Below are 24,225 nucleotides of genomic sequence, written 5' to 3' on the forward strand. Positions count from 1 at the left end.
TATCGTATACATAAGCACCCAAATTACATCCAATAATTGTCTACCACAGACAAATTGAGCACGACGATGATTGGTTTCACATCCTGTGTTAGCCAAGTGTGATTTAGTATCATACTCAGCTCACTACAGATGATGCCATTTTCCTGAACCTCATAATTCATAATTACTTTGCATGTACCCTGAAAGAGAACTCTCCACCTTGATATATGCGGTGTCACTGTAGTCGACATCATGCTCACTTTCGTCAAACTCTCAGTGTCTGCAGTGAATCGACTGTGAAAGACGAGACAGGACGATAAGAAGCAAAAAGAGTGGTAACAACGTAATAGAGGGCGAAGAAAGAGTACGTATCTAGCTATATCATTGGAGGGAAGGGGGTGGGGGGGGGGAGGGTAGGGGGTGTCAAAGGTTAAATCTCAATTTCGTGACGTGTTCATAATTGTTGATCATTGGATTCATCCATTCGCTTTTCAACATATACATTCTCTCCTCTTCATATTGTTATATCTGCATCGCTAACATCTCAACTAGCTCTCCTCGAGCCATTTACACGTCCACGTCAGGCCACACATTCTCGAACGATGTCAGGGGATACTACCCCAATCCCACATCAACCCAGCCGACCACCTAATCCTACACCTAATCAAAGTGAAATTGAGTCATCACCAATATATCAAGCTCTGTCACTACGTTTGATGAGAACTGAAAATGCTTTATCAACTCTATCAACACAAGTATCGCAATTGACTTCTTTTATCCAAACATTACCTAATATACAAAATGGTTCTCAATCTCATTCTCAAATGATAAATACTTCACCTACACGATCAAAGAATACTATTAATCATTCTTCATCTTCTGTTTTCACCCCTTTCGATGATGAATTACCATTACCTTCCAACCTGGGCATAGGAGGATTAGGAAGTAAATCTCAAAATGGTTCAATCATTCCAAAATCACCTTTTATACCTACTTCAACAACCCAACCTCAATCTCAAACACCTTCGTCCAATTCCAACTCCAACTCGAATGCGCATAATCATGAAATTGCAGCTTTAACCCAACAAATCTCAGCTTTATCGACCTCTGTAGCTCAATTACAAAGATTACAACAATCACAAAATTCAAATAATATAATAAGGCAAAATTCATCAAATCAAACTTCTACTTTATCTAATTTGGGTATAGGTAATATCGGTGGAGAAAGGATTAAAACCCAAAATCAAAATCAAAATCAAAATCAAAATCAACATCAACAAAATCATTTGGCATTAGGTATACCAAGACCATTACATCAAGGTGTTGAGAGTTTGATCAATTCAAATGGTCCAATGACCACTCCAAACCAATCTTTTGGATCTCCAAGTTCAGGTATCAATAGTACGCCTATCCCAGGAGGAGGAGGAGGAGGAGGAGGAGTTGGTGGTGGTGGTATAAGACCAAATATGAATAGATCATTCTCAAGTGGTGTAATTGGTCAACCTTCGTCCCAACATCCAAATCCAAATCCAAATCAAGGTCACAACCAAGGTCATACTCCCTCAGGTCTAAGAGATTGGCAAAGTCAAAGTCAAAGTCCAGGTCCGGGTTCGATTTCAATCCCGATGCAAACTCCAGATATAATAAGAACCACGAATAATGGTCCGTTGACTCCAGGTGGTAACTCGATAGCTCCAGGCGCTGGCATAGTGATCACCAAATGGGATCATTTGAATCTGAAAGTCGATTTGTTGAGATCGATCTCGAAATATGGGTGAGTGAACTTTTTTCTCTTATTCTTTAATAGTAATAGACTACGTTTAAACTGAATTCCTCTTCCGAGTTTACCTTTTACACCTGCTGATACACCAACTTCATCTTCAGAATCGGACCACCGAACAAAATCCAGACTCGAGTATTACCATTCATGATTAAAGGAAATGATATTATTGCTCAAGCGCCTCCCACGACGGAGAGGATCATCTCATAGTAAGTTGGATCTCAATACCAACAAAGTGCCCATTCTCCTTCCTATGGCTTTGTACTTATCGTGGATTTCTCAGCGTGATACCCGCATTACATCTTGTTCAAGGCCTCCCACCTCCCACATCGACATACAACGGACCAGCTGTGATCATTATAACCACGACTGTAGATCAGGCTATGCAGTGTCATAAGCGTCAGTCGCAGTCCCTCATCATTTAATTTACTTAGATGTGCTGATTATCCCATATTTCACAGTCGTCAGAGGAGTCGGTGGCCCCTTAGGTATTCGATCCGGTGTGGCGGCAGGTGCTGCTGGCTCGTCCGGAATGCAAAACGAAATTGCAGCGATGCAAAGAGATGCTATACATATTCTCATTGGTACCCCCGCAAAGATAGCTGAAGTCATGAGCAGCAGAGGTGGCTTGGCGGGCGGAGAATGTCGATTGTTGATTGTGAGTGACCGCAGTTGTCCTGCTATCATTGTAAGGATATTAACTAACGATTTTTCGATGTAGCTTGATGAGGTCGACCAATTGATCGTGAGTAGCCGGATTCCGCCCTGGTTTCTTCCTGCTAAGCTGATGATCCATACCTAGGCTCGAAACCTCTACGATAACGTACTGAATGTTGCCAAACTTCTACCTGCTCCTCGACGAGGTAACGGTGGAGGCGCAAGTATGACTGGACCGTTGACTCCAGGAGGAGCTGGACCGATTGGCACACCATTCTCGCCTGGTTTGACTAGTCCGTACGACGCAGGAAGAGACTCACCCTTCAACCCTGCAAGTAAAACTCCTTTCCCTTCGCAAGGTTCAAGATTCGGTACTTCAGCATCAAATGTGACGTCCAATACGAATGGGGCACAAGGAGCTGGCTCGACTGTAATAGAGAGACAGACCTGTCTATTGTGAGTAAATTACATCTGTCAATAACCATCCAGCATCTGACGAGATGCTTCTGTAGCTCCAATACTATCCCCACAGACGTCATCAATTTTTCGCAATCGTTATCAGTAAGGGATCCAGTACGAGTACTTGTACGAAGAGAAGGTGGAACCAATTCCCAAGAATCAGTATCTTCAGTTACCCCAGGAATTAACCTGAAACACACCTATGTATATCTTACAATCACCGGCTCAGCTCAAGCTGGTAATCCTCAACAAGTCGCTGAGATCGGGCCGGGTACGATAGGATCGGGTAGGAATCAAGGTGGACAGAATGAAGAGCAAACAAGAGCGAAAGAATATAAACTAGATACTTTGATCAAAATGCTGGAAGATTATCCATTATGGCAAGCTGTCATTCATGTGGGAACTTTCAGTACATTAGAAGCTGTTGTGTTTAGATTGCAAAATAGGAAGTGGGAAACATTGTATCTTGTGAGTTTTATAATGGAAATGAGTGCCACTTACTGATATTCCATCTGCACATCCAATAACAGACACCCGACATGCCGCCATCACAAAAGAAAGCGATACTTCAACAATGGAGAATATCACTTTCAGGTAATGGACCGAGATTCTTGGTTGTTTTCGATGTCAACATCAAACCACCGGAAGTACCTTGGTCACCTCTAGTCATCAATTTTGACCTACCCAGATCAGTAGAGGGATATGCTCATAGAGCAGCGGCAGCCGTTCCACCATCAACCAGACAAGGTGCACAGGTGAACGGTGTAGTTGTCAGTTTCGTACAAGCTGCAGGAGGCGATGTTGAAATGTTGAGGAGTACAGAATGTGCTTATAGATTCAAGGTGAGTGAGAAGCATCTAATGTGCTGCAGACATCTGACAAATCTTCAAACTGAATGGGATATTCTATTGTAGTCCGCCGAAATACCAACTGTATTCCATGATTTATTCAACCATTAAACGATACTCCCCTTTCTGGAATAAGGCGTTTTTTTAGTGAAAAGGTAGAGAATCAAGAGTCCGATGATTGTGGCTATATCCTGACTAAAAGACAGCATGTTCGATACCCAGTAAATCTAAAATTCACAATGTAGCAAATGCTAGGACTCATCACAAACGAATGTAGGCAAGGGGGCTGAGTCTCCCTCGTTTCCAATATGTTTCTAGGTAGATTAGATGACATATCTTATGAAATCCCCATATGACATGACGTGGATATAACATCCCATATTACAAACAGAGTCAAATTGATAAGGTAACACCCACCAGGGGGGAGATACCACGCGTCGAATGCAATTAGGAAAAGTGTCCGAGCGCGTCGTTTGAGCTTTGAGCTTTGAGCTTTTTTGACTTTTGTTGTATTTTGTGTGTTTTGTTGTTCAGTTGATATAGATACAACCAATTCTTACAGCTTAGAGACTTCACACGATACTCCAAGAAGATAGAATATACACTTATACGATCATTACGAAAACAAGAACGATACATACAGATAGAACGATCAACGATGTCAGTCTACGTGGGAGAATGTGAGTTGTGACTGTAAATCCAACTCGGTTGAAGAGGGTTGTGGTATCTGGAATGCTATCTGCCCCAATACCTGAACAGGAAGATTTGGAATCACCCCTCAGTCAACCTGCACTCTCTCAATTACTGAATGAAAGGCCAGCTCGAATGAAAGGCAAACTAGCTGACACATGAATTTACAGCTAGAGGGGAATTACTCGCTTGGTTAAATGAATTACTTGAACCTACAGTGATCACAAAAGTTGAACAATGCGGTACAGGTTCAGTTTATTGTCAAATCGTAGATTCCATTTATGGTGAGTTTCTCTTTATTCTCTCTCTCTTGCAATTCAATGGATCGATTGACTTCATGACTCCTACAACGCTCATAATGTGATACTAATCGAATCGTGATGGGGATATAGGAAATCTCCCAATGTCAAGAGTCAAATTCAACGCAAAGATGGAATACGAATATTTAGATAATTTCAAAATATTACAAAAATCTTTTAAAATGAACAGGATTGAAAAGGTGAGCTTTCTTTTACGCTAATCTGCTTTTTTTTGTTTGTTTTTGATGAAATAGAAGAAAAGAAAGGGCTCACAAGCTGATGTGTTTCGTATGTAGCCTATACCCGTTGAGAAATTAGTAAAGTGAGTTTTGCACTTTGGCTTCTCATTGTTATTCCTATTGTGTCGTGGAAAAGGTGGACCAAAGCGGCGAACGTAAGGAAGGGCTAGTGACGAACAACGAACAGTGTTCTTGATATTTTGACGATAGAGCTAACCTTTGCCTTTACCTCTCTTCAGATGCAAGATGCAAGATAATCTCGAATTCTTACAATGGATGAAGAAATTCTGGGACACTAATAGTGGCGGAATGGGTTACGATGCGCAAGGACGAGCGTGAGTGTATACCTGCCTGAGATCCCCGCGCTTTCAAAGAGGTATTCATACTTGTATTCAACTGAACCTTTTCGTTGTTTCCCATAGAGGAGGTGCAATACCATCTCAACCTCAACCATCACGTACGACATCATCCAGTCGAACTGCACCATCGAGTTTCTCTCGTTCAGCAGCAACAGCGGGTGGAGGTGGTGGCGGTCTCGGAGCAAGTAGACAAGTTTCATCAGCTTCCGCAGCTCAAGTCGCTCAGATGCAAGCTAGAGTAGCTGAGATCGAAGCTCACAGTGAAAGTTTGTTAAAGGAGAGAGATTTCTACTTTGACAGTGAGTCGAACAACTCATCGTGTCATTTCCCATTTCCCATCTTCCTAGTCCTTCCATACGAGATAGCAGGTATACTAACATGAATACTCGCAGAACTTCGAAATATCGAATTGATCGTTCAAGAACGCTCAGCAGTAGAAGGTGTGACGCAAGAAGAAAATGATGTAATGGCTAAAATTCAAGAGATCTTATATGCTACCATTGAGGGATTTGAGGTGAGCTTTCTGTTGACACGCTAGCGATCAATTTTCTTGCAATTTGTCATATCCCCTTTCACTTTGGCGACAAAACACTGATGATACGAGTCATGACCCATAGGTCCCTGAAGGTGAAGGCGAAGTTGAAGAAGGTCAACAGCATCATCTTGAAGAAGAGGAAACTTTCTAGACTTTGAGGAAAAGTCATCTTGGTGTTGATATCGCAATTGACTTTCTGAAGTAGAATGTCAATTTCAATATATGTGCATATATCGGGTATATACCCATGCATTGAGATTATTCTTAGCGGTAACATGCATAAATCGCTTGAACATGCTGTGCTGTTAACGACAACTGAACTGTCGTACGGTCATACCTCTTATACGCTGTTACAAGCAGCTAAACATTAATCATACCTGATCGTGTTCAACTCGTTTCATGATATACAGATGTCATTTACCACTGATCTCCAAGGTATCCTTTTCACAATCCCACATCTCTCAAGATATCTCCTTTGACTCCCCAAGCAATAACGTAATGTTCTAGAACCAATTTCAGCTCTTCAATTTCATCCAATATCTCCAATCTCGATATACTAAGTTATAATAGTGACATTATTAGCTCGATCAATGAATGACCTACGTCCACATGGGCTCTGGTTCAGAACAAAAGAGGCAGGATTCGGTCTTTTTGTGTCTCTGAAGTCTCTCATTACTCCTCTCTCTTCAAACACGAAATTTTGAACCAGCGCAAATAAGAAGGGCGAGTCGAACATGAGATACAAGACATACCGTTGCAGTTCCTTCGCATCAATAACTTCATCTCTCACCTGCCACAATGTCTTCACTCCACTCTGATCAAAGACACCTTTACCCAAACGTGGATCTAGGAATCGGTCGGCTTGTGATTGTGGTGTTGGAAATGGTGTCGAGCCTGGTATTGAGAGATTCCTGGACTGCAAGCGTAAATCACACAATCAACATGATCAGCATGAGCTTTGTTGATCTTCTCCATATTGTTGTATTGAAATCATTGGTAGGACGATACGACTTTACCCAAAAAGAGGGATTTCGAACATACGGCTAAATTCCTTTTCATGACTTTACCAAAACTGTCATCCAATCCACTCATCTCATATACTACTCCCATTGAATGATGAAACTTTTCTCCAAACCATGAAATGATCGACAAACTATCTTCGGGAGGCATATAAGGAAAAAGACATTCAGCTAAGAATAAAGTTGGTTTCGAATTATCGAGAAGTGGTAAGAGGTATTCATCTAGTATATCATGTATTGATCGTTTAGGAATTGGGCAAGGTCGAAGATCCATTGGAAGTAAATGATAAAATCTTGAATCCAGTCGTGTTCCACCTTGAGATATCTTATATGGTATCGTAGATGACGACGACGAAGGTGCGCCCGATGTGGACGGCATGGATACTTCCGGATGAGAACAAGAAGGAGATTGTAGTAGACAATGTAATTTCTTTTGACGAGCTATACGTTGTGCTTTTGGTGAAGTTAAATGTGGGAAATCAATCTCGATATATTTGGCTATATTGGGTGGGTTCTGTTGGGACTGTAGATTTCAACATGATTCAATTAGTAACACCTCTATGCTCATGTTCAGTCTTTACAGCAAATATTAGAGGGAATACACCACTGTTGTTTTCAATGACCCACAAACCAAAACACCAGGATAATGATAATGAATGACTGACCATTAATCTCCAAAACCTCGTATCACTTCCAGCACCTAAAGAGACGATTTGTCTCGACTCCTCTGTCTCTCCCTTTCCCTTATCCAGAAACTTGTTGATCAGGATATCGATACCGACCGTTCGATGATGTGTACCTATATTGATCAAAGGTGGTTTACGTATTATCCCGCTCCCGCTGCCATTCGTATTCATATAGCCACCCCCTTGTCCAAATCCATAGGAGCCTTTAGATTGAGATTGAGATTGAAATTGAGGTTGAGAGTGAGGTTGTGATTGACCAGGAATGAAATTTGGTTTATATAGTAAAGTGGAGTATGGATCATTCAAATAACCTAATGAGATTGCTGAGCTGTACATCAATCAATACGATCAGAATTAGCTTGACTCAGAATGCTGCATCGAGAGGTTTTTCTCATGCTTGAATATAGGTGAGATTTGAGATATGACACAGTTTCGTCAAGTCACCTGATCACTCAAGGACAAGGTGAAAGAAAATTCCAAACTCACGCTCGAGAAGAAGACGCATCATCATCCGTTTGTCTTATGGCATCATCAGGATGTATCGATCCGCTTTTCCCTCGGTTCTGATTCTGATTCGGCTTTTCAGCATTCTGCGTCGGTCTACGAGGTGGTAACATCTCGATGGACTTGGCTATTCGCGTCAAAGTTCATTATGGATCGAAAGGACAAGAAGGGATCATGAGTTGTGGGATTTGAGACGATGAATTCGTTGCGAATGGACTACCTCCACCTCTTGTTGACAAACTTCGACGGTGGTGATGTCCCGTGAAAATTCGTATCCAGCATTGCATGCGCATGTGAGAAGACCTATCTGGTTTCATGATGTTCATTCGCAGGTCTTCAGGTCAGTTTGAAGAAAGTTGCATACCCAAATCATTTCCGAAACTTCATCCCAAACCATTTCTTCCACAATACGAGCAAATCACAAACTTGATCATCAAAAAATGAAACTTATCTAAAGAGATCCTAGAAAGAATATACATCTATATCACTCATCAGCCCATCATCGTACATTCTTATCTTGTATTTCCGATATGACTAATAAATACTTGACAGCTCTACAGGAGACCCTATATCCTATATTTTAATCCCTAATTCCTATATATACGCTTCACGTCTCAGGCAAGAAAATGAACATCTAAATGTAGCAGTATATTCGCACTGTACAACCCGTACAACATCTCTATAAACATCAATGAATAGTTCAGAATAGGGATGTCATCAAGATACGCCCATTTATCTTAGATAAAGTGCTCGTCAGCCTGGGTGTCATCAACGCGAGTGGCCTCTGAGCGATAGTTCCAGCATGAACTCACAAATCCGTAGTTTCCACATCAAGATGCGTAATAAATCAAACTTCTCCCTTGCCTTCACCACCTAAGATACCTTCAAATGGATGTATATCTTCAAATCTTATACTTGCACTTGGTAAAGCTTGTTCTTCATCGATTTCTTTTTCAATTTTGAATTCACCGATTTTTAATCCTAATCCTAATCCTGATAAGGGAGCTTCTGAGCCTCTTCTACTAGCTATTGTCCTCAGACTACCTGCTCCTCCTGCTACTCCGAAAGGTAAAGTCGCAAGTCGATTACGTGGACTATAAGGACTTGAAGATATAGTCGCTCTTCTCTCCTGTCTGATCTGAGCAATGTTGGAAACATGAGCTCTTGGTGCGGGTGCAGGTGAGATCGATTTGGGATTGGACGGGAATGAAAATCCAGATTGAATGATTCCAGGTGAGATTGTAGGAGGTGAGTCAGGTGATAAAGCTGAGAACCCCTGCGAAGCAATTGCAAGTCCATTGACCTCCTGGGAACCTGAACCTGGACCGAAATCGTTAAGTAAAGATTGCGACGAATAGTTCAATCTCATGTCTTTGGCTAAGAAGTCTAACCTGCTAATGGGCAGATCAAGGACTTCTCTTCTTGCCCATGTGGAAGTCTCGTTCGAGTTGAATTTGGAATTAGGCTCAGGATAGTAGTGATATAGTTCCTGAGTCGGAGAGATGGGACTGTTATCTGCTTCTTGTTTCAATTGAGGCTCGGGTACATCACCTATCAACCATGATTGAGTATTATATGGTGATGAAGGAGAATACAACATAGCAGAAGGAGGTTCTCCTTGAACACTCCTTGTTCTGGTATGTTGTTGGGTGACTTTGATGGGGATAGGGAAAGATGAAGTATTGGCAGGAGCGGATTGAGGTCCATTATCCTGTATCTCTTGAAGTGGATGTGTGTGGAAGAGATGACTCGGTTCTACCCTGTCCCATTCTCTTGATAAACCTAATTGACGTTGTGGGAGTGGATTGGCGAATCGCCTGGAATCTTCAGGATTAGGATTGGAATAATCGAACTCGAGAGACGCTGGAGATTGTCTCTCATAAGCGAAGTACTCGGATGGAGGAAGAGGACGAAATTCTTGAAACCCAAACGATGAATCTCTTGGATGAGGGAAGAAGATGGGACGTTCTTCGTCAACATCGGGTAACAAATGGTGCTGATATGCTCCAGTTGGAGAGTGAAACTCAACGCTATGTTCAGATGATGTAGGCGACTGTCCTTCATCTGGCATACTCAGTCTTCGTTTTTGAGCCTGGGTAGGTCGAGGCGGTACTCGTCTCTTGAATGATAGGATGTCAGCTTTGGATGATTCTCGCTTGAGGAACGGATGAGCTATCATATTCCACGTCAGTGGAGATCTCATGTAAAATGGTTGGAAGATTTACACCATGTACTAGCATCAGGATCGCAAATACCCCTCTCGACATGACGTAGACTGAGTTTACGATTGAATCCGTAGATCTATTATATTGATCAATAAGTTAACGATAACCTTTTGCTGGCGTTGAGAGTATGGGAAGCAGCGACCAGCAAGTGGCACTTACATTGAGTTGTCGCGAGAAGCTTGCAAATCTGCTTTGACGATAAACAACCGGCAAGATCTTGTCTGCTAACTCTTCGGGATTTTCAATGACGATTGCTTCACCAGTCTCGTCCCATCGAATAATCTGAGAAACGTCAGCTAATCGGTCTTCGATATCCGAAAGCCCACTTACGTGGTGATATTCTGGTTGATCCCTGAGTGATATGCAATGTCAGCTTGGTCGCGAGTTGCATACAAGCCGGTATTCGACTTACAGGATACTAAGCTAAAAATATCAGCAGGGTTACCTGGACGGCAGGATATGTATGGAGTCACTCACCCGTAAAGCTTGGTCAAGAAAGTAGGTTGTTTACCTTCCACTTTCTTTTGACCTTTTTGTTTTTTCTGTTGTCTTGGTTGAGGGATTAAAACTGGATTATACCAAGGATCGATATCATCTCCACGTGAACGGGCATCTTCATTATATCTTGGTGAATGCATCGGCATCGTTTCATAAAGCCGATTGTTCTGATGCATCAACGCTTCAGGTGGTCTTTCATGTAAGATTGGCGGAGGATAAGGGAAGTCCCTCGGACGATAAGCAAATGTGTTGGGATGAGGAAGATGAGGTCCGGAGTTGTGATCAAACCTTTCTTCCAATGGGGATGGATCAGGTGATACATACGGTCTTGATTGTGATATCGGAGCTTTCATATCCCAAGTAGTGTCATTCGCACTTGAGCTTCGGAAGAATGGCGCTTGTCCTGATGCCAATGCCGACGGATATGGAGATGGATTATATAGCCTCGAGAGATGATGATCTTTAGGTCCAGGTGGAACGCATGACGAAGGTGAGTTCATTTTTGATCTTTTGTCGATCTGAAATGTGATAAAGATAAGAATCATCCGAAAGACGAAAAGAAAGAATTACTGATACTTACTCACCTTGTATGTTGAAGAAGCCAACCCGTGCTTCTCGTATCAAATGGAGTACTTGAGCTCGTTAGTAATGACAGCTGCAGTTGTCTATCTGTGTCAGCCACTGCTGAGTACGGAAGAAGTAGAAATATAAAGGCAGTCCGTCAAACGAATGTAGAGAGAAGAATGAGAAGGTTAATATAATGGAAGTGGAAGTGCAAAACAACAAAGAAGGATGTTCTCTATCACTTTTGGAGGGATAAAAGCATTTCTGTTCCCATGGATCATTCATCCCCATTCATGATGAAGCCCATTGATGGAGGAGCGATGAAAGGAGATTAAGGAGAATAATGGAAAGGAGAGATACAAGACCTTTTACTCACATTGTACAACATGCACGCTCCAGGTTAATTGGAAGGAAGGGTAGAACCCGACCACTTCAAATCCTGGTCCTGGGCTTCCACTTGACACAATCAGGAATCAACACTTGATTACCTCGTACAAGCTGCAGCACAGGGGCCACAGATATTCGAATCGGATTGGCTTTGTTATCGAGTTGTTGTTTGACGGAGAGATCGATGGGGGTGAAATAAGAGTATAAAGGAGTGCAGGTGTGGATGGGAAAAAGAAAGAAAACAAAGGAAGTGAGAGGTGGGAGGTGGCAAATAATCTACTGTAAACGAGGGATCAAATCTCGTCACAGGGATTAAGAGAGTATATTAAGAAAGTACGATGAAGAGATGGTGTCGATGCTATGAGAGGTATGAGGATGACATGTTGATTGGTGTGTGAGTGTTAGTCTGATGGGAAAGTATCGAGGTATGATTATTGAAAGTCAGATTGACGAGGTATATAGAAGTGGATTGGATGATCGTGGAAGGACAGCTCGATTTCTTCTCTTTATATCCTTTGTATTTGAAGTTCATGACTCGATCGATGTCAACGTGTGCCTCTCCGATGACAATGTCATTGAATTTATCTGTTTTCATTTGATATTGCTATTGTTGTTGTTATAGTTGATGATGATGGTTTACTGTATCCCCTACAACCAATTCTCCGCCTCCTTCGTCATTCGTCATTCATCATTGGTAATAAAGAGAACAGAATGATCGGCGTGTGTTCTGCTTTCTTTTTCACTTTATCATCATCATTTGCAAAAGGGGGGAAACCACGGCAACGACTCCCACTCCTTTGGTTTTTGATTGGATTTGATGGTTGAAAGATGATATTTTGATCGCCCTGGCTGTGCGGTGTGTGTGGTTGTGTATATCAACCCTTGAATTTGAGTAACCATCAACACAAAGTCTCTTGATCAGGTAATAAAGCTGTGTTCAGATTGAATTGTTCAGACATGTCTTTATTGTTCTCCCATGAGTTTGTCAGAGTACGAGGGCGTTCGGCTAAACCTCATCAAAGGGCGTTTAATATTATTGAAATAGATCATCGTCTCCACCCTCTTTTCATTCGTGCGTAGTATGTACCTCGTTGCCCGTTATCATCGGTGAGGAAGTCGAAGGAAGGTTGCATGAGGGAAATATAGACCATCAAGATGTTTTAGTACTGAACGAGGTATACGTTAGTTCAGTTTGTATTATCGTTTTCTCAGGTATATGAGGAATTTGAATTAGTGGTAATATTCCGAATGACACTTGGTATTGACTGTGCACCTTCAAGTCATGGCTTGGCTTTGAAACCCCCATTTCCTGGTACTCATTAAGCCAAAATAGCTCCGAGTTCAGCCAGGAACTCATAGTATGGTCAAACAAGGGGAGGTAAACTTTATAACATCGTGTCTTAACCCTCCTTTCTCATTGTTATGCTATCATAGCTTACCGCCGGCCGGAGCTATAATATTGTCGTAATCAGTTTGACGATATGTGTGGTTTAGTAATGATAACAGGGGTGATGAAGAGTTTAATCGGTATGTATTCGGTTCATGTACCTTTTTCGTTGATCTGACCCGCCTGTAAAGCGACTTTCACGGAGAGAGGACAAGGAAGGGGCAGACGAAGGGAGAGCGGAGGGGCGTTTTCTTGATTGTATAATTCGCTTCTGATCGATTGATACGCATGGAGCGTACCGATTGTTTGGTGTAATAACCCGGTGATCTGATTTCCAAGACAATGGATAGCCATTTCGCCTATTCACTCGCCAGTGAAAGTTGCTCTTTGAGCTGCATTTCTCGGCTAATATACGTTTTACAACAAATGGAGCTGATTTGACATGACATGACAATAATACAGCCGCAATGACTCATAATGAAGGAAGTATTCAAGTCAATCTCCAAGGCGGTGGCGAGGGGAAGCATAAGCGGTATTGCCGTTTGATGAGGTTTCATTAGCGGATCATGATTTTCACGTTCATTGCTCCTCCCTTTCTCTCTTCCTGACAGTAAGCTCAGGAGACTGCAGAATACGTTTCGTCGATGCCAGAGCTGTGTAGCATGAGGTGCAATCGGGATCGCGGGTGTACCGTTCACTGACCGAGGATATGACTCGTTGAGACCATGATATCCCATCTGACAGTAGCGGGTATCAGGTTTTGATCGAGAAAAGGTATTTGTTTTGGTATTGATGCAACGTGTAGGGGTGAAGGCGTAGCGTGTATTTATTGCATCAATTAGTAAAGGAGGGTTATGTTGTCAAGTAGGAAAATTAAAACCGCAGAAAACCGATTGATATATAATCGAGTGATGCTGATGTAAAGATGAATCAACTATGGAATGATGGTTGAAAACGAGGCAACCCTCGATACAAAAGTGGAGGAAAGTGGGGGAGTGTTTTTACTGTTACCTGATCATTCGTCTATGTGGGTGTCATAAATATAGACTACTATTACTTTATCAGCCACCCAAATCGTCGCGTCGCGAAAGTAGTAAATTGTCATGTATGTAAGTCGAATTCCTGGAAAAAGACGCGTTCTTGTCCAATGTTCTCATTCACCATCTTCAACATCTTCACCATCTTCACCATCTTCACCATCTTCACCATCTTCACCATCTTCAACATAGATTATCATCATCGTCATCAGTTCACAGATTCACCGACTATTCTATTGAGATTCCCTCAAATCCAATCCACTTAGTAGTCTGTCACTCGAACAGCTGCTCATTATCAAGACTCAGCCTCTGAAGCGATAGTCACCTTATTAGCCAATCGTCAAAATGGTAAGTCAACTCCTCGCTTTCTCCCGTTCGCGTTCAGCATTCAACCTCAACCCACATCCTCTCATCCGGTTCCGCCTACTGGACGACATAGCCTATCTCTGTCTCCATTTGATGTCATGATTTGCTAACCTCGTCATTCTGTACAGGAACAAGGTCGTATATGGACAGTCGGCGTCCTTCAAGGAGAAGCAGGACAAAACAGTTTATCAGAAATTGAGAAATTATTCTTTGATTTCTTGAGTGGATTCAGGATAAATGGTCAATTCACTTATCGAGATGCTTTACGTTCAGCTTTGCTCCTACATCATCATACCTTAGAAGTTGATTTGAGGGATATGATAGCGTGGAATAATGAATTAGCTCAGAAAATTCAAGAATCACCTGGTGAAATGATTCCCCTTGTAAGTTTCCTTCCTCCTCACATTTTCTTTCTGTTTCTCGTCTGTCAGCTACACAATCGAAAGCTTCTCTCAATGCACTGGTAGCTGACGATTTAGATAAACTGCGTGTAGCTCGAATCTGCTTTACTTAGATTAGCAAGACAGTTACTTCATCCTACAAATGATCAAACTCAAACTCAAGGTCAATCCAGTAACACCGCAATTGATGCTATACCTGATATGCAAGTGACAATCAGAAGTGGAATGAATCTACTTCAATTTAGAGAATTACAAGTTAGTATCTAAGCTTTTCCGTATCGGAAAGCATGAGTCTAATGGAAAGCTGATTGATCTTGAGCAGGCAAATACACTTACTACCCTTGTTCGACTCCCTGGTATCGTCATTAACGCTTCTCAACTTTCATCAAGAGCTACAGAATTACATTTACAATGTAAAGGATGTAGATCAGTGAAAAGCGTCAAAGTGCCGAGTTCATTGGGTGGTGAAAGAGCAGCTTTACCTAGGAGATGTGATGCGTAAGTTAGCTAAGCTTAGCTTGATTACCCAAATCAGCTGACGTACAACTCTGCTAGACCCGCACCTGAAGGTCAACCCAAAGATTGTCCCCTTGATCCATATGTAATCTTACATGACAGGTGTAGATTCGTAGACCAACAAACTATCAAACTTCAAGAAGCACCAGATATGGTGCCTGTTGGTGAATTACCTAGACATATGATGTTACACGCGGAAAGATATCTCACTGGTAGAGTGGTTCCTGGTTCGAGAATCATTGCCACTGGTATTTACTCCACTTTTGCTCCTTCCTCCAAAAATGTGAGTCAGTGGGTCGTGATGGTCTCGCAAGTCAGCTGACACTCCTTTTCATGCAGGCGAAGACTTCGGGTGCTCCTGCACTTCGACAACCATATTTACGAGTATTAGGTATCGAGTTGGATACCACCCTCGCTTCATCTGCGGGCTCGAGAGTATTCTCACCTGAAGAAGAAGAGGAGTTTCAACAGCTCGCAAGGAGTGATGGATTATACGACCGTTTCGCAAATAGTGTTGCGCCAAGTATCTATGGTAACACCGGTAAGCTAATGCTTAAGCCTTTCGAAAAACTCAATCAGCTGACATCTCGCTCGCGAATCTTAGACATTAAAAAGGCAGTTACTTGCTTACTCATGGGAGGTAGTAAGAAGATCTTACCTGATGGTATGAGACTCAGAGGAGATATCAACGTGCTATTACTTGGTGATCCCGGTACTGCGAAGTCGCAATTGCTGAAATTTGTGGAAAAGGTGAGCTTGCCGTCGCTTTCATTTCAAATAACCAGTAAGCTCATATTGTAATCACCGTACAGGTATCGCCGGTGTCGGTGTACACTTCTGGTAAAGGTTCATCCGCTGCAGGTTTGACTGCTTCTGTTCAACGTGACCCTGTGTCTGTAAGTAAATTAGCTTTTATCACATCCTGAGTCCCGAGACATTCAGCTGATGCGTGTGACAATTTTAGCGAGAATTCTACCTTGAAGGGGGAGCTATGGTCCTTGCTGATGGAGGAGTAGTGTGTATCGATGAATTCGATAAAATGAGGGATGAAGATAGAGTGGCAATTCATGAAGCAATGGAGCAACAAACGATATCAATTGCAAAAGCGGGGATAACGACCATCTTAAATTCAAGAACATCGGTATTAGCTGCTGCCAATCCTGTTTTCGGAAGATATGACGATATGAAATCACCTGGAGAAAATATAGATTTCCAAACTACGATTTTATCAAGATTCGATATGATTTTCATTGTCAAAGATGAACATAATGAAGCTAGAGATAGAACCATAGCGAAACACGTAATGAATATTCACATGAATAGACAAAATGAGAATGAAGTTGTAGGTGAAATCGATATTGAGAAAATGAAAAGATATGTTTCCTATTGTAAATCGTGAGTTGAAACTTGGTCCATCTGTGTGAAACTTGTTATGTGGGTCATTTGTACTGGAAAGCTGATGATATTGATCGAATCGACAGACGATGTGCACCAAGATTGAGTACTGAAGCTGCGGAGATGCTCTCATCTCATTTCGTTGGATTAAGAAAAGAAGTCGCACAAGTGGAGAGAGACAACGATGAAAGAAGTTCCATTCCCATTACGGTTCGGTGAGTTGATGACTTAGCTTAAAATATTATATCAGGGCTGAAAGCTAATTGATATTGCTTCTCTTAGACAACTTGAAGCGATCATCCGAATATCTGAATCATTAGCTAAAATAACACTTTCACCAAGCGTATTACCACATCACGTAGAAGAATCTATTCGATTATTCAAATTTTCAACAATGAATGCGGTATCCATCGGATCTGGTATTGAAGGATTATCAAGAACAGAATTGAATGATGAAATCGAAAAAATCGAAAAAGAATTGAAAAGAAGATTACCAATTGGTTGGACGACTTCCTATCAATCACTTGTAAGAGAATTCGTATCAGGTCAAGGTTATTCCCAACACGCTTTAGAAAGATGTCTATACGTAATGGAAAAAAGAGAAACTGTTAAATTCACTGGAATGAAAAAAGTAGTTCAAAGGATCGGTGTTTAAATCTATATTTTTGAGAGAAGTTTAGGTTAAGTTTAGATGGACCCCCATCGTGTACGAGTGTTACGTTTCATATATTATTTGTTCCATTGATTTTGGTCTCGTTCCAATGCGTTTGTTCCGATGCATAATGCAAAATATCAAACTAAAGATCTAATTAATCTATATTATTTCGACCCCATGATGAGCAAATACTGCAAATGACTATGACACTGTATTTTATCACAAAGAGAGTCCATCCCTTTGCAACAAAGCCATCATTGCTCCAATCACTTCTTCATGACCTGACATGTCTATACCATGTGGGGACTCGATCTGTTCAGCAAGTTGAGCATCGAGTAACCGTCTATTGCAATCGAAAAAGGAAAAACAAAGTCAATTTCACATTTACGAGTCGTCGATCACCCAAACCCTTTGATTACGGTTCTGTTAGGAGATTGGGAGGAAATAGGAGGAAACTCACCTCAGCTGTGAGCATAGAACACCAATTCTAGTACCAGCTCTTAATTTGACAAAACCGTCTTTCCCAATCATTATACCTCCCGCCCAGTGATTGATCGTTATCCCACCTCCGAATAACAGTAAGCCATACAATGGTACCTAAAATCAAAAACATGTATCAAGTTTTCACTGAGGTCTGCTTGACTTCACGGAGATCAAGCGTAGTGAAGATGAAAAAAAACCCACCTCGGTTGCATCTCTTAAAAATACTTTTGACGTTTCAGCTTTACCGAAATAGGTCAAATAACCAGATTTGAATCCTGACTCATTGAATAGTACCGAGGTGGGATGGATAAATACTCTTCCTGATGAATCGAACATTTTGACCTCTTTCGCTTCATGCTACAAATCCGATATCAGCTTCGCAAAACAACCTAGCAAGACACCGTGATCCCTTCATTAGGCAGGGACGATGAAGGAGGTACTGATGGTTTGGGATTACACTGACGTCTTTTTGTATAGCACCTTGTTGAACTCTCTCAAATTGAGCTTTTGGCATTGCTATCCTTGCTATTCTAGGATATAAACCTCCAACTATAACTCCTTTGACCAAATTATCAATCTTTGAATGGACGCTGAACTTGGTGATCTCAGATTGGGAAGGATGGATAAATCCGATTGAAGTTAAAGCTGTTAAGAAATCTGATCGAAGTGAAGTAATATCTCTAACAGTGGTCTGACTGATGAAGTTCTATTCGGTCAGAACATATCGGTTCATTTTAGCACCCGATACCACATGAGACCGGACTAATGAAAAAGTGAATTTCGAGACTTACCTGTTCGCAGAAATGCCTTACTGCGCTATGCGTTCCACCTTTTTCTCTTACAGCCATACAAGCATCATAGGCTCTCACATCCGTCAGTAAGTCGGATCTTGCCCAAGAGAATGACTCTCTAGCTTTCTTGCTTTCATCCCGCTTTTCCATTGGAGATGTGAACAGTGGCTTGGACGATAAAAGAGCAGCGATGGTAAGTACTATACCAGATAAAACTGTCAGTCACACCAGTCACGGCTGTTTAATTGCACCGAAGGATAGATATACTTACTAGGATCGAGACATTTGAAAATCGTTCCGAGAACCAGCATCTTGGCCAGTCGCAGATCCACAGGAATCATACTCATCTATTCAAGCAGTAAGCGGCGTGTCAGACGACGTTTACGGGAGGAGGCTGCTTACATGACGACCTAATGCCGTTAATCGACTTTTATGATCTTCACTCTCGACTGCCCCGAGGTCTTGCAGTGTCTGCCAAGCCGCATTTATGGCGTCCATCTTAGGCGGGTCTATTGCCTTACTACAAGAAATACGGTGTGTCAGTAACCTTACTCGGAGTCATTATCCTGCAAATTTCAGCTGACCTCAAGAACTCTTTTACATCCGTGTCTTCGTTCATCGCTTTCACTTGTAAGAACAATGCTTCTAGTGGTGTTCTCAGGATCTCAGGAATAGGGAATCGAGGCATGCTATTGTTTTCCGTTCTTCGGGTATACAGCTTATAGCACTGTTCATTCATCATGTTCAGCATGCGGAGATGATTCGTGAACACAGAATTGTAACTCACTTGTCCTGGTTGAGTTCGACCTGCTCGACCTCTTCTTTGTCTTCCTGAAGCCCTACTAGTCCAACATTCCACCAACTTTTGCATACCGTTGTCGGCATCATATTGAGTTTCTTTTACTCTTCCTCCGTCCACGACGTAAATCACATCAGGAATGGTGACTGAAGTTTCAGCTACATTGGTCGCTACGACGATTTTCCTCCTTGGAGCAGTGGGTAAAAAAACTGTCCTTTGCTCGGCCGAAGAGAGATTGGCATGCAGAGCCATGATTTCGACTGGGCCAAGTGAAGAACTCTGTAGTTCATTGATACATTGTCGAATTTCCATTACACCAGGCATGAATATCAATATCGCACCGGCTGTACTCTTTGCGTTGTCCACTATGTGTTTGATGATTGCTGCAACGAGTCCATAATCGATCCTATCGGATGCAGCGAGAATTTCTAATGCACGTTGAGAATCAAGGTCGAGGTTGAGTTTCGAAAACTCAGCTCGAATAGACGCTTTCTGTTCTTCTGTTTGTCGTGGTCCGAACCGCGATGCTTGAGGTTTATAGCGTACTTCTGATATCACATCTTCGAGATAACTGACAGGAGTTGTGAGTGAGATTAGAAAAGTAAGGGACGAGACTCACTGATCAGTTACAGGATGAGTAAACCCAGGTATGGTGAGACTCGGACATCCATTAAAGTAGTCTGAGCAACATTAGCTGAGGGTTCGAGCTCAGATCTGCTATACAGCTTACTAATGAAGATTTGCTCTATTAATTGCCTATTATTAGCCTTCCCACTCGACAAAGCCTTGGCCATTTACTCACCATTGATAGTAGCAGACATCAAAATAACCTTGATTGTCTTGTTCCTTTCCAGCAAATCCCTTAACAGGCAGATCAATAAATCTGTATCCACACCTCTTTCGTGTGCTTCATCAACGACGACATGACTGACTCCCAGTAAATCAGGATCACCACTACCAAGTCTCCTCAATATTACACCAGTGGTACAGAATAAAAGCCTTGTGTCAGACGAGGATTTCCTTTCACCACGAATAGCGTATCCGACAGTTCCTGGAGACTTGTCCACGTCTTCCAGTCGCTCTTGGGCCACTCGAGCAGCAACTCCCATGGCTGCCACTCGTCTAGGTTGAGTGACGACGATGCTCGTTGATGCGCCTCTACCCGCTTCAATTTCGTGGTCTAGTATAAACTGAGGTAATTGTGTACTGCAGCATGATATCTAAGCTTGGTCTCCACGACATCCGTATCAGTCTATAAGTCTTCGACACATACCTCTTACCACAACCAGTCTAAGACAGATAAGTGAGCAATCGGAAAGCATTGCAGCATAGAAGGGGCACACTCACTTCACCAACGACGACCAATACTCTATTCGATTCCAATGCTTTCGTAATATTATCTCTCTCCTTCCACGCAGGCAATTTCATGCGATCGGATAACATCGGCGCATAAGTTGGATCATCCAGCATGCCTTTCTGTCTTTTCTTCACTGCTTCTTCTTCTTCTGCTGTAGGTAGTTTGCGTGTATATGTATCCCTGCTTTGTTTGTGTTTCCTTTTCACCGGTGCGTTCGGCTTAGACGAGATCACGTCTTCGACCTTCGGGATGAGGTATTTGGTCACCTCTCCAACATCAGGTGGCGTTTCCAGTACTTCTGTGAGCGTGGATTCGAGGTATTCTACCATGATCAGAATAGCTCCTCCCGAGCCGGATTCCAATACCGACGTCAGATCATGTCTTTCAGGATCTCTGAAGGCTCGAAGAATCTGTGCATGCAGGTGCAGTCGTATATAAGCTGGTAAAGTGTTGGACGAGATGTAGAACGATGGTGTATGTGTGGGATATTCCGGCGAGGGATACGGTGAATCCTGGTCAAAGAGGATATGTAGCTTTATTTGATCTGCTGTTGTCTCTGATATTATTTCTACAGCTGATTCTGTTGCTGATATCTGTTCATATCGTTCTCCCAAAACAGCTTCCAATGCCATAATCTCTTCTTCTCGAGTGATCCGTCGTTCATCTTCAGTTGTTTCGTCTCCCGACCAGCCGGCTCCATATTCGTCGACTCCCCAACCACTTTCATCTGATTCCCATCCACAAAGTCGTCTGCCCAACAGATCCAAAGCTACCGATTCTCTTTGTTCTTCAGCTAAAATCGTTTCTACTGCTTTTCTAGGAAATCCAGCTTGTTTGACCAATTTATCCACTAACCAGCCCTTCACAAGAGCTGTTTTACCTCCGCTCGTGGTAGATGCACCAGTGATGAAATCTGCTGAAGAGCTTGAAGGTCTATATCGAGGTGGTAAGTCGTCTTCCGGTAAATGAAGTAGAAGCCATTCGATCGCTGCTTCCAAAGGGGAAAGAATGCTGAGAGATAAAACGAGCGGGTCTCTGGTCGAAGATGAGGAAGAGTGTAGACGAGCGTTCGCAGCGGAAAGAGCAGAGAGAGCAGACGTGATATGAGTTATTCGAAAGCCTAAATTAGTTAATTGGGATTTTAGGGAGACCAAATCAAGGGAAGGAGTGGAAACGCCAGAAGGAGCAGTAGAAGCTGTAGCGGTAGCATCTCGACTTGCTTCCAACACAGCAGAGGGAAATTGTTGCATCATCTGTAGCAGTGTCAGTCTGCTTTCTATTTCTCGATTCATAAGGAAAGGCTCACTTTTCGAACGGTTGCTTCCACAGTTTCCCTCAAGCTAGAAGCCATTTTCACCTCTGGAGCTCTTTCCCACTCCACTCCACCGCCACCTTTGGCTGCTTCTCTAGTAGCAGGTGTTTCCCTTCCATTTGATCCTGCACCTCTTCCAACCTCATCTGCTTCTTTGGCAGCTTCCTTTTCTTTCTTTTTACTTTGACGATTTTCGACTTCCTTCTTAGCAGAAAATGGATCCGGGTCATATTCCCATGCTTGATGTGGAGGTGAAGCTGCCTTCTCAGCTGTAAGAGTGGACCAATAAGGACGTATGGTCGGTGGAAGAGTCATAGACATAGGTAAATGAGAGCAGAACTATCTGGATATCAATGTCCAGATCCAAAGCAAAAATAGGAGAAAACAAATGCTCACTCTGAACAAGGCATATGTAGCTGCATAATGCCGAGCTTCTGCCGAAGTCTCTATTGCCAAAGGTGTGTGAGGTTGCAAACGGACTTCATCCAGATTGTATACGTTCTTGCTGACTCGCTTTTTCAGTATCACGAAACCAGTAAAAGTTTGAGGATCCGAACCTCTATTTGGACGCTGACCGCGACTGTGTGAGCTTGAGATTCAAAACATAAATGTTAGCAATGCTAGATTACACTCACTGTTTCTACTGTTGGTCTCTCCCAGCCCATTTTCTGACATTTCTCGTTCAACATTGTCAGCGGTGATTTGTATCCTGCTGGAAATAGAGGTGGTGGTCTAGGTGGACCATCTGTTTTCGCGGCTTCATCCTTCTCTTTCTCTTTGGTGGGCTTGGTGGAATTGCCGGCATTCCCGGATCGAACTACATTCGTAGGTCGTTTCTTGGGAGCCATGTTCCAGCTATGAGGAGTCCCAAGGCTTAGTCTGACCTGTGTAGTATCTAGTATGAAAAGAACAGAGATGAGGTCGAGATTGAACTTTTGGATTTCATGAACATCCTCCACCGGTTCCTTTGAGATCGAAAACACAATCAAGAAAATAGCAAATTTGGTGGCACTCCTCCGACCGTGGCGAGAAGACAAGATGAATATTGGTATATTCAGTATCATCTTTTCCAATTGATGTGATGGTGGTATCTGCATAAATGCAAAATTCAAGGCGATTGGTCTACTTCATGCTGGATAGATAATGGAAGTAAAAACCTGCGATCTTCATCACTCAGCTCCATACCGAGGACCTGCCGAATTTGTACCATCAGACGAAGTTCAGATCCTTTTTCAGGAGTATATGTTCGCTTTTGGTCAATGGATCAAAAGCATTCAACTGGTTCATAAAGGTGTAGCTCGCCCTCGAGCTCTGGCATCATCATCTTGACGATGCGCATCGTCTTCTCTTTGTGTTTTCTCCTTTTTTCATCCCTGCTAAGTGAAACGTTATTATGTCGCACAAGAAGACTTCCTCCTTTGAAATGAAAGAAGAGCGGGGGACCGTCAAGAAAACAGAACTCGCAGCTTTTAGGTGTATATATAGCTATCTCCTGCTCACCTCATCATACTAAGTATCAGCATCAATTGTCACCTAGAGGGCCACATCTACACACCATACACAAGATCGCACGGGCGACTTTCAGCATCATGTCTTACAATCCTCGCGATCCAGATGACCCTAAGGATAATCCTTTGCCCTGGCAGTCAAACATATCTTACAGTGAGTCCACCTCTCGTTAATCATGCTTTTTCTCAACCCTGGAGAGCTTATCTAAGACCTTCCTTCAGCCCAGGATACTGCTCCTCACCCAGGTAGCTCATATAACGGGTATACCAATCTCAGCGGAAGCAGCCTTCCACCCCTTCATCCGAACGCAATAGATTGTTCGCTTGGGCTGCCTTCCAATGCGATATCTGAGAACGGAACGGCATTGAAACACTACTCTTGGGAGAATGCTTACACCGGCAATATGACTCCTTATGCTCACCCCCAGCCGGAGTCTCATAGGGGACAGGATGTTGGCACGAATACTTGGAGCTCCCCTCAGCAGTCTGG

General features: G+C 42.6%; 6 protein-coding genes across 6 annotated transcripts; 3 read left to right on the forward strand and 3 right to left on the reverse strand.

The window, feature by feature from the left end:
• Window positions 1-581: 581 nt before the first annotated feature.
• IL334_004395 (uncharacterized protein) lies at window positions 582-3,834 on the forward strand (the record flags this gene model as incomplete). The annotated part of the gene is made up of 9 exons (XM_062936113.1): window positions 582-1,753; window positions 1,864-1,968; window positions 2,043-2,158; window positions 2,221-2,417; window positions 2,481-2,504; window positions 2,562-2,872; window positions 2,929-3,343; window positions 3,406-3,717; window positions 3,790-3,834. The coding sequence occupies 9 exons, from the start codon at window positions 582-584 to the stop codon at window positions 3,832-3,834; spliced, it is 2,697 nt and encodes an 898-aa protein (XP_062792164.1).
• A 547-nt stretch (window positions 3,835-4,381) lies between these two features.
• On the forward strand, window positions 4,382-5,996 carry IL334_004396 (uncharacterized protein; the record flags this gene model as incomplete). The annotated part of the gene is made up of 8 exons (XM_062936114.1): window positions 4,382-4,403; window positions 4,584-4,697; window positions 4,806-4,912; window positions 5,009-5,034; window positions 5,191-5,286; window positions 5,374-5,609; window positions 5,703-5,824; window positions 5,928-5,996. 8 exons carry the CDS (start codon window positions 4,382-4,384, stop codon window positions 5,994-5,996), a joined length of 792 nt encoding a protein of 263 aa, XP_062792165.1.
• A 293-nt stretch (window positions 5,997-6,289) lies between these two features.
• IL334_004397 (uncharacterized protein) lies at window positions 6,290-8,167 on the reverse strand (the record flags this gene model as incomplete). The annotated part of the gene is made up of 5 exons (XM_062936115.1): window positions 6,290-6,401; window positions 6,598-6,761; window positions 6,887-7,387; window positions 7,530-7,878; window positions 8,037-8,167. 5 exons carry the CDS (start codon window positions 8,165-8,167, stop codon window positions 6,290-6,292), a joined length of 1,257 nt encoding a protein of 418 aa, XP_062792166.1.
• Window positions 8,168-8,901: 734 nt separating this feature from the next.
• IL334_004398 (uncharacterized protein) lies at window positions 8,902-11,277 on the reverse strand (the record flags this gene model as incomplete). The annotated part of the gene is made up of 5 exons (XM_062936116.1): window positions 8,902-10,226; window positions 10,280-10,355; window positions 10,439-10,561; window positions 10,610-10,631; window positions 10,757-11,277. The coding sequence occupies 5 exons, from the start codon at window positions 11,275-11,277 to the stop codon at window positions 8,902-8,904; spliced, it is 2,067 nt and encodes a 688-aa protein (XP_062792167.1).
• A 3,220-nt stretch (window positions 11,278-14,497) lies between these two features.
• On the forward strand, window positions 14,498-17,485 carry IL334_004399 (uncharacterized protein; the record flags this gene model as incomplete). The annotated part of the gene is made up of 11 exons (XM_062936117.1): window positions 14,498-14,500; window positions 14,647-14,901; window positions 15,013-15,174; window positions 15,242-15,417; window positions 15,475-15,718; window positions 15,775-15,976; window positions 16,040-16,185; window positions 16,248-16,331; window positions 16,400-16,830; window positions 16,917-17,045; window positions 17,113-17,485. 11 exons carry the CDS (start codon window positions 14,498-14,500, stop codon window positions 17,483-17,485), a joined length of 2,205 nt encoding a protein of 734 aa, XP_062792168.1.
• Window positions 17,486-17,704: 219 nt separating this feature from the next.
• Window positions 17,705-23,075, reverse strand: IL334_004400 (uncharacterized protein; the record flags this gene model as incomplete). Its single annotated transcript, XM_062936118.1, has 16 exons — window positions 17,705-17,828; window positions 17,946-18,082; window positions 18,170-18,325; window positions 18,432-18,674; window positions 18,760-18,959; window positions 19,031-19,106; window positions 19,162-19,279; window positions 19,344-19,486; window positions 19,547-20,129; window positions 20,178-20,238; window positions 20,361-20,764; window positions 20,832-20,848; window positions 20,906-22,168; window positions 22,222-22,566; window positions 22,624-22,797; window positions 22,863-23,075. The coding sequence occupies 16 exons, from the start codon at window positions 23,073-23,075 to the stop codon at window positions 17,705-17,707; spliced, it is 4,257 nt and encodes a 1,418-aa protein (XP_062792169.1).
• Window positions 23,076-24,225: the final 1,150 nt, after the last annotated feature.

This window comes from Kwoniella shivajii, chromosome 5 (assembly GCF_035658355.1).
Source record: "Kwoniella shivajii chromosome 5, complete sequence".
In the NCBI taxonomy this organism is placed as follows: Eukaryota; Fungi; Basidiomycota; class Tremellomycetes; order Tremellales; family Cryptococcaceae; genus Kwoniella; species Kwoniella shivajii.